Below are 26363 nucleotides of genomic sequence, written 5' to 3' on the forward strand. Positions count from 1 at the left end.
GCAGAGTCAGGAGTAATCCCTGAGCATCACTGGGTGTGGCCCAAAAATCAAAATAAAAGAAATTTAAGTAAATTTTGGGGGGCCACAGCCAGCGGCACTCAGGGCTTATCCTGGCTCTGTGCTTGGGAATAACTCCTGGTGTGATTCAAGGGACCCTATGAAATGCCAGGATTGAATCCTGTTCCACTGTATGCAAAGCAAGATATAATTTCACCCTAGTAGGGAGATAGAGAGATGACATAGTGGTAGGGTGTTTGCCTTGAATATAGCTGATCTGGGATGGACCCAGGTTCGATTCACAGCACCCCATAAGGTCCCCCGCACCTGCCAGGAGCAATTTCTGAGTGCAGAGCCAGGAGTAACCCTTGAACACTGCCATGTGTGACCCAAACCCCCCCCCCCCAAAAAATCACCCTTGTTCTTAAAATTGTTTTAATTTAAAAAGCAAAACAGGGGCCCAGAATGATAGTACAGTGGGAATGGCGTTTGCCTTTGCACGCATCTGACCCAGGTTCGATCCCCAGCATCCCAGAGGGGCTCCAGAGGCAGCCAGGAATGACTCCTAAGCACAGAGCCAGGAAGAACCCCTGAGTGCCACTGGATGTGGCCCTTTGTCCTTTTCCTAAGCTGCTGGAGCAGTTTTCAGGAGGATTTTTTTTCCAGGGGATGCTGTGCTGGAACTGTCCTCGGTGCTGGAGAGAGAAACCAGGAAGGACCCTTCAGCCTCTCTGGGCCGAGAATGTTCCCCGAGGGAAGCAGCCTTGGCAAGGGTGCTGGAGCGATGGCACAGCACGGAGGGCATCTGCCTGGCACATGGGGGACCCTGGTTCGACCCCCAACATCCCAGATGGTTCCCTGAGCACCGCCGGGAATGATTCCTGAGCTCAGAACCAAGAGAAATCTTTGAGCACTGCTGGGTGTGGCCCCAAAACAAAAACACAAACAAACTCAGGTAATAAGTACAAAAGAATATAGAAAGAGCTGGAGAGATAGCACAGGGGTAGAGCGTTTGCCTGGCATGCAGTCGACCTGGATGGACCCGGGTTCGATCCCCAGCATCCCATATGGTCCCCAGAGCCTGCCAGGAGTGATTTCTGAGCATAGAACCAGGAGGAACCCCTGATTGCCACCAGGTGTATTCTCCCCCCCCCCAAAAAAAAAAAAGAATACAGAAAGAAATCATATCCTATGTTGTAAGTTTTCTGATGTGTGTTTGTTTTTTGGGCCTCAATGGGGATCCCTGTGGGATGCTGGGGATCGAACCCAGGTAGGCTGTGTGCAAGGCAATCACCCTTCTCGCTGTGCTATCCCTCCAGCTTAAGTTTAAGGGAGTCCCAGAAAGACAGAAACAGGAAGCAGGGCAGCAGAGTAGGATGCCTGGAGTCTGCTGTGGTCTAAATAGGTGCCCAGAGATGGGGTGAAGGGGTGAGAGTGTGCAAGAAGTTGCTGTATGTCTGGGTGACCCCAGAGCATAGGAAGATGTGGTTGAATTTGGCTGTGAACACTTTGCTCTGCTGCCAGCCTGGGTTGGATTTGGGGAGTCTCTAACTTCTGTGGGGGGTGGAATCTGCCTTTGTTCCTCCCATTTTCTTGGTCCCCAGAACTGCATGCTCATTATTCCACTCCCCCTCATTGGCTATGTGTGTAAATAAAGTTTTATTGAAGACCGGAGAGCCGGACACTGGGCTGAGCTCATGTGGAAAGCCCTGGATTCCATCTCTGGCTACCCCCAGCCAGGAGTGACCCACACTGGGGGTGCCAGCTTGATCTTGGGCCGAACTCAGCTCCCTGTGCCAGCTGGGACAAGGGTCAATGATGCAGACATAAAATCGATGAAATCCTTTGCATCTTGGTTAAAAAAATTATCCAGAAGACAGTCACGATCCAGCCACAGAGTGACTGTGTCCCAATAAACTAGACTTTTTTTTGGGGGGGGGGGGTCTCACCCGGTAGCATTCAAAGGTTCCTTCTGGTTCTATGCTCAGAAATTGCTCCTGGCAGGCTCAGGGGACCATATGAAATGCCGGGATTCGAACCACTGACCTTCTGCAAGCAAGGCAAATGCCCTACCTCCATGCTATCTCTGTGGCCCCTAAACTAGACTTTCTGTTTCTTTTTCTTCTCTTAAATATACTTAACCCGGGGCCAGAGTGATCAGACTGCAGGGAGGGTGTTTGCCTTGCATGCGGTTGATCTGGGTCCCATCCAAGTATCTCATAGGGTTCCCTGTGTATCAACAAGAGTGATCCCTCAGGTTGCTGGGTGGGGCCCCAAAACAAAACAAAATGAGGGGACAGAGAGATAGCACAGCGGTAGGGCGTTTGCCTTGCAAGCAGCCTATTCAGGAAAGGTGGTGGTTTGATCCCTGGCATCCCATATGGTCCCCCATGCCTGTCAGAAGCAATTTCTGAGCACCAAGCTAGGAGTAACCCCTGAGTGCCGCTGGGTGGGAACCAAAAAAAAAACAAAAAACAAAAAACAACTAACAAACAGAATAGTCTCCCCTACACACACACACTCACACGCACACACTCACACAGACACACATAATGGAGCCAGAGGCAGGAAGGGTGCTTTCCTTTGTCCGCAGCTGACCTGGGTTCGAATATCAGCATCACTCCTGATAGTGCTCAGGGGATGTCAGCGGTGCTCAGGGCTTACTCTTGGCTCTGTGCTCAGGATCCACTCCTGGCAGGGCGCAGGTGGGGATCATATGGGGTGCTTGGGGGGACTGAATTTGTGTGTAAAGCAACAATAAAATTTGTTCTCCAAACACACAAACTGATAAAGCCACACCCCACACACCTCACACATCCTCGAAACCACAACATGGAAAAAGCAAAAGTAAAAAAAAAAAAAAGAAAAAAAAGAAAAAGCAAAAGTACAATCTTGTGGGGTTATTGAGAGACCCCAGGTTTTATCTGAGTCCCGGGGAGCCCCTAGAACACTGGGCAGGATTCCCACGCTGGATGGGCTTATAGGAGTGACGTCACGATGCAATGAGAGCACATCATAGGTATGACATCATAGGCATGACGTCACACGCTGGAGTATTTATGGGCTGCATGCGCAGCAGAGAAGGCTTCAGTCATGAGCCACTTTCTTGCTACGTTGTCCTTGGCGAGGTTCCCCGTCCCCTGGGCTCACTGTGCAAAGGTGACAGATGTCACGTGACTTCAGGGCCTTTTTGTGCCAATGCAGGACAAATGCCTGGAGCCGGACACTGCACCCACCCCCGTCTTTCCTTCCTCCCCCCTCCCACGCCCATCTCTGACCTCATCCATCTGCCCTCTGACCCCTGAGCCTTGTCCTCGACTCCCTCCTCTGTCCTTCCCACACTGTGGGGCCAAACAGAGCCACAGTGATGAACGTTCTGTCCCCCAGCACACAGGTCGGCCCTGCCCAGCTCTTGGGGTGCCTTGTCTTGGGGTTAACTGATTTCCGGTGCCCATAAGGAATCAGGGTCCACATGGGGACATACGCTCCCCCATCCAGCCAAATCTCAGCCCGTGCTGAACTCACTTCCAAACATGCCAGGACTTGGTTTTTCTTTGGGGAGGGCTCATCCAACAGTGCTCAGGCTTTACTCCTGCTCGGGGATCATTCCTAGTGAGATTCAGGGGGCTCTATGGGGTGCTGGGGGATCAAACCCAGGTTGGCTTGTGTAAGGTTAGTGCCATCCAATCTCCACTGTTCTATCGCTCCGACCCCACTTTTTTTGTTTTGTTTTGTTTCGGTGCCACAATGCTGGTGTCTCAATGCTCAGAGGTTTTTGTTTGTTTGTTTGTTTGTTTTGGAGGGTCACCTGGTGGCACTCAGGGGTTATTCCTGGCTCTGTGCTCAGAAATCGCTCCTGGCAGGCACGGGATATCATATGGGATGCCAGGATTCGAACCACCATTGGTCCTGGGTCAGCAGTTCACAAAACAAATGCCCTATCACTGTGCTATCTCCCCGGCCCTGGAATTTGGATTTTAGATGCATCAGACTAAGTGAAGGTTCTGAGCAGAGGAGCGACTGAGTTCAAATAAAACTTTCCAGGGCTCTGTTGGCAGTAGGTGGGAAGGAGGGCAGTGGGTGGCAAAGGAGAGGAGGAAAGATCATTATACCCAGCCTTTTTTTTTCTTGTCCACCCCCGGTAGTACTCAGGGGTTTACTCCTGGCAGGCTCAGGGAACTCTATGGGATGCTGGGCATCGACCCTGGGTCAGCCATGTGCAAGGCAAATACCCTCCCTGCTGTGTCATCTCTCCAGCCCTTACCCTCCTGCTTTTACAGGACCTTTAAAAGCCAGCAAGGGCCCCAGAGCTTGCAGCAGATGACCATTAGCCAAAAAAGACTGGTTAACCAGCTCTGGGCTAGTCTCACACCCGCCTCCCTTTAGGAGGAGAGTTGGGGAGCACTAGAACCGGCTCTGGGGTGGAGCCCTGTGGGGTAAGAGCTTAAGTTCCACAGCTGGCACGAGCCACCAGCTCTCTCTGCCACCCTTGCAGCTCCCAGAACTCCCTGGCAAGGACATTGGGCCTGTAAGCTTTTGGCTTTACCTCATCTGCAGGACCCAGATCCTAATAGCATCAGTTCCTAGGCGTCGTTGTCCTGATGCAAAATGAGCTCATGCAGGGAAAGCGCTGAGCTCAGCTCTTGGCATAGCTGGGGCACCCCCAAAATACCATCTGCAAGGGAGAGAGCCCTGGAGGGGGGCCTGGGACTTGCCAGGAGGTGGAAGGGGGAAGATCTACAGTCATGAATTCTCACCGGGTCCTTCCTGCCCTCCTGCTCCCGGGGGACCCAGCCATTCCGGCCGCCCGTCGCCCCCTTAGCCCGCTCCCACCGGCCCTCACAAAGGCCCCCATTCAGGCTCTGCGTACAAAGCGACCCATTCATTCATTCCCCTTGGGCCTCCCGTCCCCGGCCGCCCCCGAGCCCCGCCATTGGCGGCGCCTCATGTCCATCAAGGCTTTAATCCCGCCTACCGACTCGCCGGGCCCCCTCGATCCTCTTCATTGGTGTAGCCTCCTATCGATCAAGGCTTTGATCCCACCCACCCGCTCGCCGGGGCCTTTTGCATCTCACCATTGGTCACACCTCCTGTTCATCAACTTTTGGGTTCCGCCCACCCGCGCTCCGGGCCCGCCGCGCGCTCCCCCTGGGCTTTTCCCACGCCGGGCGCACATCGCAACTTCTGATTGGCTCCGCCTTTCCGGACCGCTTCTTCTGATTGGTGGACGCAGACCCTCCCCTTGTGGGCGTGACTGGGACAGACAGGAGCGGGCGCTGATTGGCCCGTACGGAGCCCATGGGGCGGAGCTTTCTATATGGCCACGCCCCTTCGCTCTCCCCAGGCCCAAAGCCTCGGGCCGCGCTGCGAGCTCGGTGAGTGCCCGGGGGACCCGCTGCCCGGCCGGGGGCGACGGAGCGGGGCAGCGCCTGTCGGGGCGACGATCCCCGGCCTCGGGGCTCCAGGGACGGAGATTGGGGGGCCGAAGCGGGCGGCCGGGACGGGCGCGGGGACGCGGGGACTCACCTTGGGCGCCTAGGGGCAGGGAGAGGGGCGCCGTCTACACTTGCTCTGGCCCCCCAAGTTATTCCGACGCGCCACGCGAGATCGGGGCGTCCTGGCTGCAGGCCCCGGGGGTGCTCGGCAGAGTGGGGAAACTGAGGCTCCTCCCGGAGACCTTGGGCGCTTTAAGACCTGAGTCATTGCTTTCCACCGTCCACATGACAGCAGCCTCCCGATGGGCAAAGAGGGGTCGGGTGTGACTGGCAGGGCCCAGAGGGCTCGGGAGAGGGTGATTTTGGAGGGAAAATGGGGATTTGGATCAAGAGCACGTCCCGAGACACTCAGGGGTTGGTTGCTACTACTCCAAGGCGCAGTGCTTAGGGATCGAACCCAGCGCCTCGCGTTTGCAAAACATTTGGGCCACACTTGACCCCTTTGCACCCCAGCAGCTGCCCACAGAGACGGGTTTGAGCCCCTGGGGTGGGCTTGGGTGTTGTTAGAGGGATCCCCTAGTTTTTGGCACACGCACTTTATGTTAACCCGAGATGGTCCGGAGAGATAGCATGGAGATAGGTCCTTTGCCTTGCATGCAAAAGGACGGTGGTTCGAATCCTGGCATCCCACATGGTCCCCTGAGCCTGCCAAGAGCGATTTCTGAGTGTACAGCCAGGAGGAACCCCTGAGTGCTGTTGAGTGTGATCCAAAATCCAAAAATATATATGTTAACCCAAGTTTTTGGTTGGTTGGTTGGTTGGTTGGTTTGAGGGACACACACAGGGTTCCTCCTGGCTGACTCTGCACTCAGGAGCCAATCACTCTAGGCAGGCTTCCAGGGGGGCCCTATGATGGGATGCTGGGGATCAAAATCGGGTCCATTGTATACAAGGCAACTGCCCTCCCTGCTGTGCTGTCCCTCAGTGTCACAGCTAGGAAAACACTAGAACACTGGGACAGGGGACAACAGCAGAAAGCCCCGGAGCTGTGAAATGCCACCCAGGGGGTCTCGGAGGGCCTTGGTGCCTTGGGCCTATGGCAGGCGGGCAGGACATAGGGGTCGAGTTGGATCCCTAACCCCTTCATGCTGCAAAACTCAGCTGATCTGTTCTCCCCATCCACCCCACCAGGGTGCCAAGGTCCTCCCATGGCTCATGGGCATCCAATAGCTGAAACCTTGGTGCACTTCCCAAGTCACAGACCGTGCCTGGCATTGGCCTCACACCTGAGCCACCTTCCTGGGTCTGAGGGAGGAGGCTGGGGTCTTGATTTTGGGTCTGAGGGAGGAGACTGGGGGTGTCTTGATTTTGAAAAGTCTGAGAGAGGGGGCTGGGGGCCTGAACTTCGTGTCCGCGGGAAGAGGACTTGGGGATCTGGACCCCTGGATCTGATGGAAGAGGCTGGGGTCTTGATTTCGGGTCTGAGGGAGGAGGCTGGGTGCTTGGATTTCAGTGTCCGAGGGAAGAGGACTTGGGGGTTTGGACCCTGGATCTGAGGGAGGAAGCTGAGGGGCTGCACTGCTGGGTCTGATGGAGGAGGTGGGGGAGGTCTGGACTTCTGTGCCTAAGTTTCTGGGGAAACTGAGTCCCAGGGCGAGTGGGCGACGCCGCCGGCGGCCCTTGACCTCTGCCCGCGGGCCGGGAGGAGCGCCCAGGCCCGTCCCCTTGGTGGCTCCGGCCCGCCCGGCCCGGCCCGGCCCGGCCCTGCCCGCCTCCCGCGCCAGGTGCGGTGACATCAGAGCCCGCCCCGACGCCGACGCCCCGCCCGGCCGCGCTGGACCGTCCGGCACCTGCGAGAGCGCCCGCGCCCGGCCCAGCGCAGCCAGCCCAGGTAGCCGGAGGGGGCCGGGGGTCCCGGGGAGTGGGGGCCGCGCTCGGATCCCGCACCCAGGCAGGGAAGAGGGTGCGGGGGTGCCCGGGCCGGGCCGGGGAGGGAGAGAAGGAGAGGAGGGCAGGTGGGGTGCAGGGCCCGAGCTGGGCCGGGCAGGAGGCTGGTGGGCACCTGGGTCTCAGGGAGGAAGCTGGGGGATCTGGACTTCTGTGTCCGAGGGAAGAGGTTTGGGGGGTTTGTTTGGACCCCTGGATCTGAGGATCTGAGGGAGGAGGCTTTGGGGGTCTGGACCCCTGGATCTGAGGGAAGAGGACTGGGGGGTTTGGACCCCTGGATCTGAGGGAGGAGGCTGGGGGCTCGATTTCGGGTCTGAGGAAGGAGGCTGGGAGGTCTGGACCCCTGGATCTGAGGGAGGAGGCTGGGGGGCTGCAGTGCTGGGTCTGAAAGAGAAGTCTGGGGGCTTGATTTTGGGCCTGAGGGAGGAGACTGGGGGTCTGGACTTCTGTGTTCAAGGGAAGAGGACTGGGGGGGGGGGGTCTGGATCCCTGGATCTGAGGGAGGAGGCTGGGGTCTTGATTTCGGGTCTGAGGGAGGAGGCCGAGGGTCTGGACCCCTGGATCTGAGGGAGGACATTGCAGGCTGGATTCCTGGATCTGAGGGAAGAAACAGGGGTCATGATTCCTGAGTTTGAGGGAGGAGACTGGGGTTGCACTGCTGGGTCTGAGGGAGGAGGCTGGGGGCCTGCATCCTGGTCTGAGGGAGGAGGCCGGGGCATGTGGACCCAAAGGCCTTGAGGAGAAGGGGTTGTCAAGGGACCCTGAGGGAGGAGGGCCTGGACTCGGTGTGAGAGGAGAGGCAGGGCCCAGATTTTGGGGTGGGGTAGGAAGCTTCCCTAATCTCCGTCTGTCTGTCTGTCTGCTGAGGTCAGAGGGCTGCACGCCAAGGCCACCAACCCCTGGCCGGGCGGGTCCCCTTCTGCGCCACCCTGGTGCCCCTCCCGCCCGAGTGGCAGGAATGAGCCTGGGCAGCGTCCCCGCCGCTGGGAAACCGGTGGCAGCGACTCCTCAGGTGGCCCTGCCCTCGAGGCCTCCTGCCACCGGTGCCCAACATACACGGGGATCCCGGGCATCCGTCCTCTGGCCTGCTCTCGTGAGGTGAGGTGGCCTGAGGTGAGGCAAGGCGAGGCTGAGACTCCTGAGAGTCGGAAGGGGACAGGGTTGGTGGCTGCAGAAACTTCTAGAAGCTTCCTGGTCAAAGGCCGTGGGCTGGGGAGGAAGTGATTGGAGTGGGGTGGATGGGGGGAACAAAGTCCTGGCAGGGCCTTGGGGGGACGCCTGTGGGGAGACCTAGGGGCAGAGAGCCTCCATCTTCTGCCTGAGAGTTGGGGGACCCCTGGTTAGAGCCCCCAGAGCATCAGGACCTGAGGGAGGAAGTGGGGTGTCTTGCTGAGCAGACTCTGGGTTACCGAGGGAGGACGAAGCTCTGGGGTTCAGAATAGGGCCCTCAGGGACCCAATCTGGGGGTGTTTCTGGGGGAGCTGTTTTGGAGGGTTCTTGCCAAGGCCTTGGGCCTAGAGGGCAGAGTCTGAGGTGGGCAAGATGGAAAAATTGGGGTGTCCCAGGTGGGAGTGAGATGGGAGACTAGCCGAGGTGGTAGAAACATCTAGAATCTTCTGGAACCAGGAGAAAGTTGTCATCCTGGAAGATGCTGGAATGGCAGTGAAATCAACACCAACGGGTCCCCCACAGCTGTGAGGTAGAGGTTGGGGGGGGGTACTTGGCAAGTTTTGGCTCCCCTGGAGGTGCCCTGAGCTCACGTCATTGGTCTGTCAGGTTCTGAGAGCTGAGCCCCCCCCCCCCAAACAAGCCCTGTTTGAGTCATCCCTGCCTTTCACCCCACTTTGGAGGAGGGGGGAAACTGGTACCTGGTACTGAAGGCTGAGTGACAGAGAAGGGAGGGGATGGGCCACGGTTCCCCAACCCCCAGAAGAGGAGGCAGGAATGGGGTTGTAAATTTGGGCTCAGTCTGTGATCCTGGTGTGGATCCAGAGGACCAATAAATGGTTGACAAAGTGGACCCTCCGAGGGTCCGTATCTTCTTGGTCATGAACCTGCAGGAGGGCCCCCTTGGTCCCTGATTTCTCCCCACTCCTCGGGCACTTGGCCACAGTCACTGGGCCCCACTGCTGCCCCAGGCCCTTTGCACCTCCTCCCTCCCCAGCTTCTTCTTAAATATTCCCAGGACACACACCCCTCCTCTCCCTCAGGTCTTTACTCCGATCCCACATCAGAGCGGCCTCAATTAAAGCCTGGCCCCCCTCCTGATCCTGATCTCCTCTTTCTTCTTGTCTTTGGGTTTTCTCCTCCAGGGAACTCACCGTGTAATTTCCCACTTATCTCTCTATCTCTCTCCTGGGATCAGCATTGCGGCTGGGCCCGGAGAAGCGTCCAAAAGTCCAGTGTGTAATTTCGAACATTCTAGCAATCACGTTCAAACACTTGTATTTTCATTTTAAGCAAAGGCAGCTGGGGCCCAGAGAGCAGGTGGGATGCTTGCCTTACCTGAGGCTGACCCGGGTTCGAACCCCGGCATCCCAGAGGATTCCCCAAGCACCGCCTGGAAAGCGATTCATAAGCCTTGTAGAGCCAGGGGTCAGCCCTGAGCATCACTGGGTGTGGCCCCAAAAGAAAAAATAGAAAAGAAAAGAAAGATAGAAAAGGAACGGCAATATTATTGCTGATTCTGTATTTTGGTGAACCCAAAATAGTTCAAAAATATTATTATCACTTGCAAAAGAAAAATTATGAATGGGCTTTTTGTTGGTCTAGGGCTTCTCAATCAGGGGTGTATCTGGTTTTCATGGGCTATTATTTTGGGGGTGGGTCTCACTGCCTCTCCCCACACCCCTTGCTCAGGGGAACTCTGTGCTCAGGATTGACCCATCCCAATGTTGGGGGACATATGTGAGGTCAGGGATGGTTCCGGGCTGCCAGATTAGCACGTAGCCTCCGAGTTATCTTTCCAGTTTGTACCTTGATTTTATTTCATTTTATGTTATTTTGGGGTCACACCCGGCGGTGCCCAGGTCTTATTTCTGGCTCTGCACTCAGGGATCACTTCTGGGTACTCAGAGGACCTGGATGAGCCGTGTGCAGCACCAATGCCTTCAGCCCTGCGCTGTTTCTGCGGCTCGTCTTTTGGGGCTTCTCCCTTCCAGGGTCTCGTAGCCACACGAGGCTGCACGGAGGTGGGGGGGGGGGCGTGTGCTGTTATGGCAGGTTCAGTTATGGGGCGGGCAGCGCCTCGGGCTGGAATGTAAACTGCTTCAGAAGGTGGGAATAGGGGTAGGAGCAAGTGGGGAGGGTGTTTCCTTGCACACAGCCAACCTGGGTTCGATCCCCGGCCTCCCTTAAGGTTCCCAGAGGCTACCAGGAGTGATCCCTGAATAACTGAGTAACTGAGAGCATTACCCTGTGTGGCCCCCAGATAAACCAAAAAACAAAAAATAGAGGCCAGAGCAATAGTACAGTGATAGGACAGCCCCAGGACAGACCTGGGTTCATCACCAGCATCCCATATGGTCCCTTAAGCCTGCCAGGAGTAACCCCTGAGCACCTCCAGGTGTGGACCCAAAACAAAACAAAATTTAGGAGAAAGAAGGAGGCACATTTTTCCTGACATTTTTGTATTGTGATTTGAGCAAATCTGGGCTGTAGTGGCTGGTGAAATCATAGTCCAGTAATGAATGAATGAAGACGCGAGTGAATGACTAGGATACGTACAAGAACTCACCATAGTTTCTGTGGTGGGGTCCCACACCTGGCGGTGCTCAGTGGTTGCTCCTGGCTTTGTGCTCAGAAATCACTCCTGGCGGTGCTTTGGGGGGGGACCCTCTGGGGTACCGGGGAATCGAACCCGGGTCAGCAGCATGCATAGCAAATGCCCTCCCCACTGTGCTATTGCTCAGCCATTCCCAAATTGTGCTCCCAGGCTTTTGTCCAGGCCTTGCATTGGTGAAGAACCCAAGTACCACCCTCAGCCACAACGGGGGTGGTGGTGGAGGGAGACCTGGGGGTGCCTTCGTGGGCCTAAGGGTGACCTCCCCTTGTACCCTGCCCTCTCTTCTCTTCTGCAGACCATGGCAGCCACCGCCCTGACCATGCCCGGGAGGAAGGCGGGCCGGGTACCCAGCGCCGCGCAGTCCTTCCTCTATGCGCCCCGAAGCCCCGGGCCTGGCGGGGGTGGCCCCCCACAGGTGGAGTGGACGGCCAGGCGCCTGGTGTGGGTCCCATCGGAGCTGCACGGGTTCGAGTCGGCGGCGCTACGTGAGGAGGGCGATGAGGAGGCCGAGGTGGAGCTGACCGAGAGCGGCCGGCGGGTGCGGCTGCCCCGGGACCAGGTGCAACGCATGAACCCCCCCAAATTCAGCAAGGCCGAGGACATGGCCGAGCTCACCTGCCTCAACGAGGCCTCCGTCCTGCACAACCTCCGCGAGCGCTACTACTCAGGGCTCATCTACGTGAGTGTCTGGGGCACCCCAGTGTGGGGCAAGGTGGATGGGGGGTGTCAGCTCCCCAAGTAAGGGTCAGCTGGGGCGAGCAGATCCTGGAGCATCGTTGCCAGGGCTGGCACCTTCCCTCTCTACGCTTGGATTCAGCATTTTAGTTTATTTTTATTCTATTATTATTATTATTAATTTGGCTTTTGGGCCACACCTGGAGACACTCAGGGATTAATCCTGGCTCTACACTCAGAAATCTCTCCTGGCAGGCTCGGGGGACCATATGAGATGCCAGGATTCGAACCACTGACCTTCTGCATGCAAGGCAAATGCTTTACCTCCATGCTATCTCTCTGGCCCCTACTTTTTGCTCTGAGCTCAGAAATCACTCCTGACAGTGCTCAGGGGTGCCTGGAATTGAACCAGGTTGGCCACTTGCAAGCAGACGCCCTCCCCGCTGCGCTGTCACTCCATCCCCACCCACCCCCATACATACAACAATTCTGTCCCCATTTTTACAGATAAGGAAACTCAGACCAGAGAGAAAGTTCAAGTCCTTTGACCAAGGACACGTGGTGGGGGCCCCCTAGTCCCGCCTCTGTACATGATTGACAGAACAAACTTGGCTCTGGGAATATGGTCCAGCTAAACCGGAGGTTTAGGGGTGCCCTCCCTCACCTAATGCCATCTTTACAGCCAACACAGCTGCCCAGTGCCCTGCCTCCTGGCGCCCGTCACGGCGGAATATTTCTCTAAAATGACAACCCGTGTGCTGCACCCTAGACCCATTGAAATCAGGCACCGGGGGTGCGGCCTGGAGTTTGGAATCTTTGATCCGCACCCAGTGCCTTCCTCAGGGGCACCCCGAGGCTCGCAGGGAGCAAACAGGATTAGAGAGCCGGGCACGGAATGCCAACAGGCGTGCAAAATAATAACAATAAGAGGGACCAGCAAATATTGGCCAAGCACTTCCAAAGGGCCAAGTGCCCGTCGAGGGTGTGAATGGCCCCGGACTCGAGTCAGGAATGTGCAGTGACCCGGGCCAAGGTCACTGTCAGCCTCGGAGTTGTTTTTTTTGGTTTTTGGGTCACAACCGGCGGCGGTGCTCAGGGGTTCCTCCTGGTTCTGCGCTCAGAAATAGTTCCTGGAAGACTTGGGGTCCATATGGAATGCCGGGGATCAAACTCAAGTCCGTCCTCGGTTAGCCGAATGCAAGGCAATGGGCAATGGGCCCCTGCCTCGGAGTTGTGGGTGGATTCGAACTCAGGTTACTGGTGCACGAGCTGTGGTCCAATCCCCAGAGTAGGGGGTAATGGAAAAACCAAAACAGAAGCAAAAAACAACCCATAATATTTCTAGCCACAACCATACAAGAAATGGTGCAAGTTTTCTATGTTAAATAGCTTGATAGCATGGAAGTAGGGTGTTTGTCTTGCATGCAGAAGGATGGTGGTTCGAATCCCGGCATCCCATATGGTCCCCCGAGCCTGCTGAGGGCGATTTCTGAGTGTAGAGCCAGGAGGAACTCCTGAGTGCTGCCGGGTGTGACCCCCCCCCCAAAAAAAAAAAAACACCAAAATAGCTTGAACAGGGAGGGGGGCAGAGTGGCAGCATAGCAGGGAGGGCATGGCTGACCTAGGTTCGATCCCCAGCATCCCGTACGTATAGGCCTTCAAGCACTGTCAGGAATGATCCTTGAGCACCTCCAGGTGTGCCCCAAAAATCAAGGAAAAAATAATTAGCTTAAATGAGACAATAGGACAATGGAAAGTTGAAATCCAGAGCTTTATTACAAACAAGGAAACGGGCTGGAGAGAGAGCCAGAGGGACGTCACTTGTGTTGCAGTAACCAAGCTGGCTTTAATCCTTGTTCCAACCCCATAACTTCCTGGGAGTGCCCCTGCACACCCCCAGGAAGGGAATCTGGTCCCCCAAAAGGGTGAAGAGAAAACTATTCAATGTGTAGCCGCCGGAGCAATGGCACAGCAGCACAGCAGGGGAAAGCATTTGCCTGGCACCCCACCAACCTGGGTTTGACCCCTGGCATCCCATAGGGTCCCATGGACCCTTCTAGAAGTGATCCCTGGGCACAGTCAGGAGTCAGCCCTGAGCACGGCCAGGTGTGGCCTGAACTCTACCTCCCCCAAAAGAAACATTTATTTTTAAATGAGAGCAAAAAACACAATAAATTATATTTAAAACATCAACTGGCCCAAGATGGGCTGTGTTGGGGGGGGTCACAGGACAAAGGCTTGGCGGGTTATGTGGGGCCCCCACGGGTTATCCCCGCTTCCAGCTGGCTTCATCCTGACTTGGCTTTGCACTAAGGGTCAGGCTGACCGGAAGGACACAGCATGTACCGGCCACCCGTTGGCCTTTGAACAAACACTCCAAATCTTCCTGGAAGCTAACCTGGGGGTGGCTGAACCTGACCCCCCTGACTCTGTCCCTGGGTCCTGCCAATGACAGGAGGAAGAGGGTTGAGAAACTTTGGGGGCAAGAATATGGAAGATTCTAGAAGCCTCCAGGGTTTATGCTAAGAGTCGTCAGACCCTTGGGCCACAGCAATAGCACATCAGGAGGGCATTTGCCTAGCATGCAGCCGATCTGACCCGGGCTGGACAAACCTGGGTTCGATCTCTGGCATCCCATATGGTCACCTGAGCTTGCCAGGAGCGATTTCTGATCACAGAGCCAGGAGTCACCCTTAATCACTGAGTGTGGCCCAAAAACCAAAAAAAAAAAAAAAAAATCATTGACCCCCCCCAGCACTGAGGTAGCTTTCCCTGGGCCAGTGCTTGTTTGGGGTTTGGGATTTAGGGCCACACCTGGCGGTACTTAGAGCTGACTCCTGCCCGGCCTTGAGGTACCCCGTGCAGTGCTGGGGGTCACACCTTAAGGCAGGCGCCTTCCCTGCTCTCTGGGCTCTCGGGCCCAGTGGTCAGTGCTCGGATACTAGCACCCTGTGTTCCTGGGGTTCCCCCCATCACCTCTTCTATGCATGTGGGACAGAGTGGCCTTGGGGAACAAATCTCCCTCCCTGCTTGGCCCAGCCCAGTTGTCAGTTCACCAACCCAGTGGAGAGCGGGTGTCCGAGACCCCAAAACCCAGTTCCCGCCCTCCAGGCCTGGGGTTCCTTCCCTGGGGGGGGTGAACTGAAATAGAATAGACCCCCAGAGTCCAGCACGGACCCCCTGAGGCCCCCCTGAAGGCTGGTTCACCCTCAGATTAGTCAGGGGAAGCGGCTCAGGTGCTTTAACTTTGTGTTTGTTTTGGGGGCCACTCCCAACTGCACCGGGGGACCCTCTGCAGTGCTGGGCTCGAACCTGCAGTCAACCGCACATCAGAACATGGCACCTTGGCCCTAGACTACCCAGTCCAATTGTAACGGGGGTCAAAGCCCAGTTTCTGCTTTTGGTTGTTTTGTTTGGTTTTGTGTTTGGGCCACACTTGGTGATGCCTGGGGCTGACTTCTGGCTCTGTCCCAGCAGTGCTGGGGGGGGGGGGGCGGTATCCCTATGGGATGCCAGGGATAGAACCTGGATCTGCCATGTGTAAGGCAAACGCTCTCCCCACTGTGCTCTCTCTCTGGCCCTCAGAGTCTAGTTCCTGGGGGAATTGAGGTGCTGCATCAGGCATCACAGCCATCTGGTCCTGCCCAACTCTGAGCACCCCAGTAGGTAGGAAATGTTGCAGCCTGGGGTCTCGCCTCTGCACCCCTTCTCAGCCCAGATCTCCCCAACAGCTGCCTCACAAGCAGGCAGGATCCTTCCTGGCTCCTCAAGTGGGGAACTAAGGGGTAGATGAGGCAGTAGACCCCCAGCATGGGGTTGTCAGGCTAGCTGCATACCCCAAAGCCAGACTGGTCTCCTGAGTTAGCTACAAACACCCCAACACTCAGGCCTCCCCAGCCTCCAGCCTCTGCCCTGCACCCCCCCACCCCCAGCCTTGGCAGCGGCTGAGAGTCTGGGCTGGGGGCACCTGCCCTCCCCTGGCCATGAGATACCCGCGCAGGGAATGTGGCCCAGCCGCCCCACCCTCGGGAGCCAGCACGGCCCCCCCAGACAGGCGGGCAGACACCCAGCAAACCGGTTGCTCAGCTCCGGGCCACCCACCGTCCACCGGCAAGAGGTTGGCACTGGCAAGACGGGCCAGCCACACCCGCTCTGCTCGGCTCGGCTCTGCGTGGGACAAGCAGACTGGGGCTTAGTGGCCTCCTGGCAGGGGACCCCCCCTCTGTCACCCCCACAGCTGCCTCAGTAAATAACTGGCTGGCTTGCTGCGCATTCAGCCACGCCCCTGAGCAACTCACCCGCTCAGTCCCCCCCTCTGGCTTCTCGCGGTGACCAGCTGCCTTTCCCATCTGTCTGGCTGCTCTCACGCTGGGGGTGTAGACTGTCTTCTGCCGGGCCCAAATCCCAGGCCCCAGGGGTGTGATCGAATTCATGGCGTCAGGGAGCTTGGATGCAACAAAACAAAACAAAACAAGTCTTAATTGCATTAAAAAATTCAGGGGCCAGAGAGATAGCATGGAGGTAGGGCGTTTGCCTTTCATGCAGAAGATCATTGGTTCAAATCCTGGCATCCCTTATGGTCCTCCAAGCCTGCCAGAAGCGATTTCTGAGCATAAAGCCAGGAGTAACACCTGAGTGCTGCTGGGTGTGACCCAAAAAACAAAAAACAAAAAACAAAAAAAAAATTCAGGGGCCAGAGAGATAGCATGGAGGTTGGGCATTTGCCTTGCATGCAGAAGGATGGTGGTTCAAATCCCGGCATCCCATATGGTCCCTGAGCCTGCCAGGAGTGATTTCTAAGCATGGAGCCAGTAGTAACCCCTGAGTGCTGCCAGGTGCAACCCAAACATCCCCCCCTCAAAAAAAACCCTTAACTTTTAAACTATTATTATTATTATTATCATCATCATCATCATTATTATTATTTTAATTTTTATGCTCCTGGAGTATAAAATTGAATTCTGGGGTGTCTTCAAAAAGTTCCTGTTGCTTGAGGCCAGAGCCATAGCACAGCAGGGTGGGCCTTTGCCTTATACGTGGCTGACCCTGGTTCAATCTCCAGCATCCCCTAGGGTCCCCCGAGCTCTGCCAGGAGTGATTCCTGAGTGCAGAGCCAGGAGTCAGCCCTGAGCATAACTGGGTGTGCCCCCTGCAAAAAAGATATCCCCCCAAGCTAGTCCTGTTTTAGTGCTTGCAGAGACTGCCTGAATGGGTCCTGGTGTGGTTCACCCCAAGAGTAACTGGGTGTCCTACCTCCTCCACCTCTAGGGCAAATGGTTTTCTCCACATCCTCCCCTAACACTGTTAATTCTCTCTTGGCAGTGTGGTTGGGTTCTGAATCTGGAGCCCGAAGCTTCCCAGAACTACTCGGGTCCCCAAGAGTCAGGTCACTTGAAGCCTCTGTTCTTTGATTCAGTCTTTTGGGTTTTGGGCCACACCTGGTGGCGAGAAGGGGTTCCTCCTGGCACTGCACTCAGGAATCGCTCCTGGCAGGCTCGGGGGACCCTATGGGGTGCTGGGAATCGAACCTAGGTCAGCTGCGAGCAAGGCAAACCCTCCCTCCCCCACCCCCCCGTGTGCTGTTGCTTGGGCCCAGCCTCCGTTATTTTAAAGCCAGACATAGGGGGGCTGCACTTGGTCATTCCTGCATGTATGAGCGGGGCAGGCGGCAGGCCCGAGACAAGTCCCGAGTTTCACTCTAGAGGTTGAACCCCCATCACCCCATCACTGTTGCACATTGAAGGGGGCCCTGCCCTTTCCAGCAGCTCCCAGAGCAGGGTCCCCACTTGGTGCAGTGCGCAACCCAGGCCACCATCCAGGGCATGCGGCTGAGACCCCCTTGCCCTGCTCTGGCCCCCTGCAGACCTACTCCGGCCTCTTCTGCGTGGTCATCAACCCCTACAAGCAGCTCCCCATCTACACGGAGGCCATCGTGGAAATGTACCGGGGCAAGAAGCGCCATGAAGTGCCGCCACACGTGTACGCAGTGACTGAGGGCGCCTACCGTAGCATGTTGCAGGGTGAGGACTCCGTGATTGTGGGGGCTCATGGGGGGATGGGGCCGTCGAGCCCTCAAAGGCTGAGTCAGGGGGACGCTGGGTTTTCCTATCCAGGCTATGTTCTGCTCCCTGTTTCTTGCTTTCCAGTTCTTCAGCATTTGGGGTTCCTGGGAGTACCTGGCTTCTGCAAAAACCTCTCTCTAAATATAAGTGCTGATTCTTGGGGAGTTTTCTTTTTTTTTTAATTATTGATTTATTGATTGATTGATTTTTGGGCTACACCCAGCGGCACTCAGGGACTACCCCTGGCTCTGTGCTCAGAAATTGCCCCGGCAGTCGTGTTGGCCACACGCAAGGCAAATGCCCTACGGCTGTGCTATCTCTTCGACTCCTCTTGGGGAATTTTGTGCCTTCCAGCCAAGCATGGCCCTGGTCTCTGGGGGTGCAGCTGTCGGGTTGGGCAATAGTGTGCAGCCCCTTAGGTACTGGGGGTCCCATAACTGTCCAGAAAGGGGTACCTGGCATAAAGGGTCCCTCACGGAGACACCCTCCCGGCTGACATGCCCCATTCTTCCCCCAACAGATCGAGAGGATCAGTCCATTCTCTGCACGTGAGTAACCCAGGAGGACTTCCTGGACAAGGAGGGTGGCTGGCCCCAGCTCTGCTTGGAATGGGCTGGGTTGCCTGTCAGGAAGGCAAGAAACACCCCCTTTTACTTCTCCCACCCCCATCCTCACCATCACTCCTTGCCCCTGCAGTGGGGAGTCCGGGGCTGGGAAGACAGAAAACACCAAGAAGGTCATCCAGTATCTGGCCCACGTGGCTTCATCCCCAAAAGGCAGGAAGGATCCAGGGGTGCCGGTGAGTCTCCGAAGGGTCCCTTGGGGAAGGGACGTGCCCCCCACGAACACCCTGTGGGCAAGCCTAGAGTGTGGGGTGCACAGGCGAATGCACCCCTGAATTCTCCCCATGTCCCTGGACTCCCGGCGGGACACACGCCTGGGAAATGCCAGTGGGGTTTTCAAACCCACAGCCCCTTGTCCCTCGCCCCTTGACTTCCCTGCACCCCATCACCTGTGTCTGTCTGTCCGTCTGCCTGTGCCCGCTCCATGTGCCCGTGGCCTGCTCCGTGTCCTGTGTCCCGTGTTCTGCGGCTTCCTCAGACGTCCAGCAGCGCCATGTCTTATGTGAGTAGTTGGAGCCTCAGCTAGTCCTGGTCCCCCGGCGTTGTTTGTCATGTGTGTGTGTCTGTATATATGTGTGAGCGTGAGCCAACCCAGGGAAACCCCGGAGGCCTCACGGGAGCTGCAGGAACGGGCTGGGCAGGAGATGGCAGGGATGGCATGAAGTAGTTTCTGTGGGCTGAGACTCCGATTTCCTGAAAGGTTTGGTTTTGGGGCTCGGTGCTTTCTCCCAGCGCTGTGTTCAGAAACCACTTCTGGTGGTGCTCAGTGGGGACCCAATGGGATTGAATCCATGTCGGCTTCGTGCAAGGCAAGCGCCCTCCCTGCTGTGGTAAGGCAGGGCCAGGCTTCCTCTTTAGTTGTGGGGTTCATATCCGATGGCTGTTGTGTGGCCCACAGTCACTGGCGCTCAAGCTGTCGAAATCATTTTCAGTGCATGCCAGCAGTACTGGGTCCAACTATGGGCCTCGAACCCACAAAGCAGAAGCTTTCGCCACTGACCCACCTCAGGGCTTCTGGAACCATCATTTTTGGGCTGCTCTGCATGTGGCGGGTGCTTTGACATGGAGTAGAGTCGATTCATGATGGAAATCCTGCAGTGTTGCGAGAGATTCACTCTGTGTGTGTTTGTGTATGTGTGTGTGTGTGGCAGCAACCAGAGAAAATCTTTCTCCCTTTGGGATTCTATGGATGCTGCAGTTGTGGGGGAGTGTCTGTGTGTCTGTGTCTGTCTGTCTGTGTGTGTCTGTATCTGTGTGTGTCTCTGCATGTGTCTGCATGTGTGTCTGTGTGTGTCTGTGTGTCTGTCCCTGCAGACGTGGGTCCTGACTGGTGCGAGGTCCCTCCTGCTCCTCCTCCCTTTGACAGGGTCACTGGGTTCCTTTCCCCTCCTTGTCTGCAGCATCTTAGGGGTGTGTCCAGGTCTCCCCAACCCACGGACCCTCGTGCGCACCCGCATGCACACACACACACACACACACACACACAAACACACAAACACACACACCCTGATGTCTTTCTGCAGGGGGAGCTGGAGCGGCAGCTGCTTCAGGCCAACCCCATCCTGGAGGCCTTCGGGAACGCCAAGACGGTGAAGAACGACAACTCGTCCCGCTTCGTGAGTTGGGCCAGGCCGGGCTGAGGGAGGGCTTGACCTGGACCCCTCCCTGGGGCTGAGGGAGGAGCTGGGTTCCAGGTCAGCAGGAAAAAATCAGTCTTGGGGGGCTGGAGATATAGCACGGTGGTGGGGCATTTGCCTTGCACGCGGCCAATCTGGAAAGACCCTGATTCAATTCCTGGCATCTCATGTGGTCCCCTGAGCCTGCCAGGAGTAACACCTGAGCGCCGCTGGGTGTGGCCCCAAGCCCAAAACCCCCCCAAAAATTAAAGTCTTACTTGCCTGGAGCTGGGAGAGTATCTGCGTGGGCTGTGTGTCCCCCAGTATTGCCAGAAGTGAGCACTAAACTCAGAGCTGGGTGTGGCCCTCAAAATCAAAGGGGAAAGGTGCCTCGAGCTTTGGTGCTTCCAGGACCCCCATGGGACCCTGTAACAAGGACTGCTGCTGTGGAAGGGGCCCTAATTCTAGCCTTCCTTCCCACCCTGTCCCCCATCTCCCCAGGGCAAGTTCATCCGCATCAACTTTGACGTGGCCGGGTACATCGTGGGCGCCAACATTGAGACCTGTATCCTTCCTGGGGTGCCACTGTGGGTCCCTTGAGGGCACTGCACCCTCATAGCCTCATGTGGCTGGACTCTGATCTTGTGGGGTCCCTGGGGTGTATCGATCTTGCGGCCTGAGTGACAGGACAATAGGGAGGGTACTTGCCTCTCTGCAGCCAGCCTGGCACCCCTGAGCATCCCAAGAGTGACCCCCAGCGTGTGAGGTCATGCCCCTATTCCCCTAAAAATGTGCTAGGGTTCACAAGACATGGTGAGTCAGAGGGTTAAGGCTCTGCCATGTGTGTAGCCGACCCCAGTTTGAAGTCCTAGAACCACTGGGTGCAGCCCCAACACCCCCCCCCCAAAAAAGAAGGTGATGTGAGGGATCCCAAAGAAGTGTGAGAGTGCTGTAGCTGGTACAGGGGGCTCAGGACTTTGGGGCCAGAGGGACCCCTTCTGCTCTGGACTCTCTGTTCACTGCTGTCCCTTCTTCACACCGAAGTTCCATCCGTGGTTTGTCCCTCCTGCCCCCTTTTCACAGAGCTCCCAGCCTGGCCCTTCACATCCTCCCTCCTCCATCTCGCTCTCCTGAGCTGGGGGGGATCCCTGCAGCCTCTTCCACATTCCCTCCCCAAAGAGCTCTGGAGCCCTTGTCCCGTCACCCCTTCTGCCCTGTCATCTGCCTGGAGGTTGCTGTCCCCAAACAGGAGGAAGCGGGTGTGTGTGTGTGTGTGTGTGTGTGTGTGTGTGTGTGTGTGTGTGTGTGTGTGTCTCCTCCCACTTCTTTCCAGGAATACCCTGTTCCTGGGCTCCCCCACCACCCTGGGGTGTTCAGTCCTGGCTCTGCTCAGGGGACCCTGTGTGGTGCCCGCCAGGCTCTGGAGTGGAATTGGCCATGTGCAGAACCCCTCATGCTTTCCTGGACAAGGGTTCCCACTGTTCCCTCATTGGAATATCCCTGCAAATTGTGGGGCCTCTGGACAGGCATGGGTGCGGCAGCTGGCTGGTAGTCGGGGTTCTGGCCATCTCTTAGGGTGTCCAGACCTGATAGCATGCCTCACAGGGGACAAACAGGGAAACTGAGGCTAGCAGAGTAGTGAGGGTGAGATCACACCATCGGAGAGGGGGTTCAGTACAAGCAGGTGCGGTTGGGATGCCAGGCACATTGGCCCTCACATCCACCCCACTTAGTAACCTTGCACAGGTGGGGAAACTGAGGCACAGGGCCTCTTGATGTGCTCAGGCCTGCCCTGCCAGTGGGTGGGAGTCCACCGGCCTGGACTGAGAACGGATGACTCCAAGGCTGCTTTCTGGGCACAGCTGGGAAATGGGGGGAGCAGGGCCCCCACCCCGCTTGTGGCCCCTGACTCCCTGCACTCAGACCTGCTGGAGAAGTCTCGGGCCATCCGCCAGGCCAAGGATGAGTGCAGCTTCCACATCTTCTACCAGCTTCTGGGTGGTGCCGGGGAGCAGCTCAAAGGTAAGTGTGGGTGGGGGGACCCATGCTGGCACGGGGGATTGGGTAGGCTGAGCCAGATTTCAACAGGACTCTTAGGGGCGTCGCTTCTCCCAGACCACAGGGGCTGGCCCCTCCCCTGGCGGGGCGGGGCTTAGCTTTGCCAAGGGCGTGGCTTCTCCATGACAGAGCTTGGCTTATCCTGGCTGTGACTCACTTCTTTCTCCCAGCTGTGGGGCGTGGTTTAGCGTTTTGGGGGCGTGGCTTCTCCCTGCTGCTGAATCTGACCAATCCTAGAACTGAGGCGGGACTTCCTGGGCCTGGGGGCGTGGCTTCTCCCTCTTCTGGGGCGTGGCTTCTCTACTGCTGGGGCCTGGCTTATCCTAGATCTGGGGGCGTGGCCTTCTGCTCCAGGGCGTGGCTTACCCTGGATCTGGGGTGTGGCTTCTCTCTACTGCTGGATTTGACCAATCCTAGGACTGAGGGCGTGGCTTCCTGATCTGGGGCGTAGTTTATCCTGGGTCTGGGGGCGTGGCTTCACCCTACTGCTAGATCCTGCCTATCCTAGAACTGGGGCGTGGCTTTCTGCTCCAGGGCGTGCTTTTATCTTAGATCTGGGGGTGTGGCTTACTTTATGAGTCCTGGTTTATCCTGGGTCTGGGGGCGTGGCTTCCTGCCTTAGGGCGTGGTTATCCAGATCTGGGGCGTGGCTTCTTCCTACAGCTGGATCTGGTCTAGGTCTAGGGGTGCGGCTTCCTTTCTGGGCGTGGCTTCTCCTACTGCTGGGCCTGGCCTATCCTAAACTAGGGGCGTGGCTTCCGGCTCTGGGGCGTGGCTTATCCTGGGTCTGGGGCGTGGCTTGTCCCTGGCCCTTCCACCCTTTCTTTGCTGGAGGCCAGAGCCCCCCAGCACTGCTCAGTGACTGGCCCTGGTGGTCCTGCACCCCTCTGGGCGTCCTGCTCCTCTGGGCAGCCTCACTCCTCGGCCCGTGGGCCCACGCGAGACTCCTCCACGCGCTCTTCTCTCCCAAAGCTGCTTCCTCTGGCTTGGCCGCTGCTCCAGCCTCCTGGTCCTGAGACGCCTCCTGCCTCCTGCCTCCTGCTTCTGCCTCTGCACCACGGTCTCCCCCACTGCACCTCTTTCTGGCCCCTTCACCCGGGAGGGTGGCCAGGGACCCACTCCCAGACCACTGCTGTCCCCCAGCCTCCTGCAAACTGGGACCCTCACACCCTTTCCCCTCTGCTGCCTTTCCATGCCCCTGGAGGAGTGGGATAAGTAGTGGGGGGCTTGCTGAGCCCCTGAGCCAGGGGAGGACCCCCAGGGGCACCCCTGACCCTGCCTCCTGCCACCCGGCCCGCAGCCGACCTGCTCTTGGAGCCCTTCTCCGCCTACCGCTTCCTCACCAACGGGCCCTCGTCCACGCCGGGCCAGGAGCGCGAGCTCTTCCAGGAGACGCTGGAGGCCCTGCGGGTGCTGGGCTTCACCCACGAGGAGATCACCTGTGAGTAGGCCTTGGACTGGGGGCGGCCGTGGAGTCCTGGGGCTGAAAGTGAGACTGGGGGGTCCCTGAGGGATAGCACCGTGGGGAGGGCATTTGCTTGCATATGAATGACCCAGGTTCAATCCCTGGCATCCCATATGATCGCCAGAGCCTGCCAGGAGTGATTCCTGAGCACAGAGCCAGGAGGAACCAGGTGTGGCCTAAAATAAAAACCAAAATAAAGGGCCGGAGAGATAGCACAGAGGTCAGGCATTTGCCTTTCATGCAGAGGGTCATTGGTTTGAATCCTGGCATCCCATATGGTCCCTCAAGCCTGCCAGGAGCGATTTCTGAGTGTGGAGCCAGGAGGAACCCGAGTGCTGCCAGGTGTGACCCCCCCCCCAAAAAAAAAAAACCCAAAATAAAGTAAAACACTAAAAGAGTTGCAGTGGGCCTAGTCTGGTTGTCTCGGACATAAATGTACAATGAGAATGTCCATCAGCCAGGCCTGGCTATGCAGTCACCCTGGATTCTATCCCCGGCATCCCATAGGCTTCCCCAAGCCCCAGCAGGATTGATCCCTGAGCACACAGCCAGGAGTAACCTCTGAGCATTGCCAAACCCTGAATAAACCCCTGAGCAAAATGAAAGCTATTTTGTTGGGTTTTTGGCTTCCAGGCTTGTGTTTGTGGGCAGCGCCACCTGCTACATTAACGCCTGCATGCAGACTGTGGGTTTGGGATGGTTGGCGCCTTTCTGGGCACGGCCATGCATCACGGGATCTCTGCCTTCAGTCTCATGGCCCCCGGGTGTGCCCTTCTGTGGGGACCCCAGTGTGTCTGGAATAGGTGGTGCCCACCTGTCTCTGCACAGAGTCTCAGTTTTTTTTTTTTTAATAATTTTTTTCTTTTCTTTTCTTTTTTTTTTGGCCACACTTAAATAAAAGGGGCCAGAGCAATAACTCAATGGTAGGGAATTTGCCTTGCATGCTGCTGACCCAGAACAGACCTGAATTTGATCCCTGGCATAACATATGGTTCCCTGAGCCTGCCAGGAGCGATTTCTCAGCACAGAGCCAAGAGGCCCAAAACCCCAAAAAGAAAAAATTAATTGAATCATCATGAGATACAGTTACAGCGTTGCTCATGATTGAGTTTCGGTCTTACAGTGTCCAACATGCTTCACTGGGGCACATTTCCTGCTACCACTGTCCTCAGTTTTCCTCCTGACCACTCCCCTCTCCTGCTTGTATGGCAGACATTCTCTATCTCTGTCTCTGTCTCTCTCTCTCCTCAGCTTCTTTCTGGCCCTCATCTCTATTGTCTTCTGGTGTTTTTAACCAGACTATTTTTTTTCCTTTTTGTTTCATGGGCCACACCTGGCAGTGCTCAGAGAGGACTCCTAGACTACTAGGGGGACCCTATGGGATGTCCTACCCGCTGTGCTATTGTTCCTCTTTTTTTTTTTTTTTTCTTCTTCCCTAATACCCACAAATGAGCCTGCACTGCATCCTAACTTGCCTGATCGCATCTGCAGTGGTGACTCAGGACCAAACAAGGTCACTCTAAGGAGGCCGAAAGTCAGGACTTTAGCCCAATTTTCTGTGAGTGTGGGGGGGGCTGTGCAGACACCGCTTAAGGGCATCCAGGGCAGCTTCTCAGATTTTATTTTGGGGGAGGTAGGAAATGTGTGAATTGGCTACACCCAGTGCTCAGGGCTTACTCCTGGCTCTGCACTCAAGAATCACTCCTGCTAGGGCTCAGGGGACCCTATGAGATGCCTGGGATTGAACCCGTGTGCAAGGCTGGCGCCCTCCCCTCTCTGTGTCCTTTGGGGGTTCTGTGTTGTGGTTTGGTGTGTTTGTTGTGGTTTGGATGAACTGCCTCTCCCCGGGGGGTGACATCCTGCTTTTCCTGCTCTGATTATAATTGTCCTCTAGTCTCTGGCACAGCCGAGCCCCCCAAACCCCCTCCTTTGTTCCCCCCCCCTTTGCTGGGCTCGAGTGCCAGCCTGCTGGGAATCCCTGCTGAGCGTGTTGACACAGGGTCTCAAGCCTCCCAGCACCCCGAGGTTGCCCAACCACCAGTCAGTTGCGCAACTCCCCAACTAACTCCTCCATGGCCTGACTGTCTCTCTCTCCTCCCTGGCAAAGAGATCCAGGCGAGCGCAATGGGGGCCTTGCCCTTGGGTCCCCCCCAGCCCCGCCTGCCTCTCCAATGGGAGTCACCTCAAGTGACCCCCTGGGCTGCCACCACGCTGTGTGACATATGATGGGCACAGACCACAGGCTCTGGTTCTTGCCCTTTTTATGGGGAGGGCACACCAGTGGTACCCAGGGGTCACACCTGGTTCTGCACTCAGAAATCACCCCTGGCAGGCTGGCGTACCACATGGGATGCCGGGAATCAAACCTGGTCCCTCCCTGGTCGGCCACATGCAAGGCAAACGCTCTACCACTGTGCTATCCCTCTGGCCCCTGGCTTTTCCCCTCTTTCTGCCTTTGGATTTTGGGGGGTTGAGAGGTTGGGGTCATATCTAGGAGATCTGGGTGTTATTCCTGATTCTGAGTTCAGGTGGGACCCCTGGGATCCCCCAAAGGATATATGCAAGGAACAATCTCTTCTGCTCTCTCTTTATCCCTTTCTCTCCCCTCTCCTCTCCCCCTCCTTCCATCCTCTCTCTCTTCCTTCCTCCTCTCTCTTTCTCTCTCTTTGTCTGTGTATCTGTCTGTCTGTCTCAAAATCCA

General features: G+C 56.8%; 1 protein-coding gene across 5 annotated transcripts in view; it reads left to right on the forward strand.

Moving 5' to 3' along the window:
- The first annotated feature begins 5324 nt into the window (after positions 1–5324).
- Positions 5325–26363, forward strand: part of MYH14 (myosin heavy chain 14) — a 56956-nt gene continuing 35917 nt past the window's right edge. For 2 of the 5 annotated variants that reach the window (XM_049786995.1, XM_049786998.1), the window contains exons 1-10: positions 5325–5372; positions 11459–11842; positions 17702–17858; positions 18421–18448; positions 18597–18699; positions 19002–19025; positions 20047–20139; positions 20641–20704; positions 22063–22161; positions 23498–23638. In XM_049786995.1, coding sequence (XP_049642952.1) covers positions 11462–11842; positions 17702–17858; positions 18421–18448; positions 18597–18699; positions 19002–19025; positions 20047–20139; positions 20641–20704; positions 22063–22161; positions 23498–23638 — 1090 coding nt within the window. In that variant the 5' untranslated portion in view covers positions 5325–5372; positions 11459–11461. Of the gene's footprint in view, positions 5373–7242; positions 7324–11458; positions 11843–17701; positions 17859–18420; positions 18449–18596; positions 18700–19001; positions 19026–20046; positions 20140–20640; positions 20705–22062; positions 22162–23497; positions 23639–26363 lie in introns of those variants that run through there. The other 3 variants (XM_049786997.1, XM_049786999.1, XM_049786996.1) reach the window with 2 other exon arrangements.

This window comes from Suncus etruscus, chromosome 14 (assembly GCF_024139225.1).
Source record: "Suncus etruscus isolate mSunEtr1 chromosome 14, mSunEtr1.pri.cur, whole genome shotgun sequence".
Lineage (NCBI taxonomy): Eukaryota > Metazoa > Chordata > Mammalia > Eulipotyphla > Soricidae > Suncus > Suncus etruscus.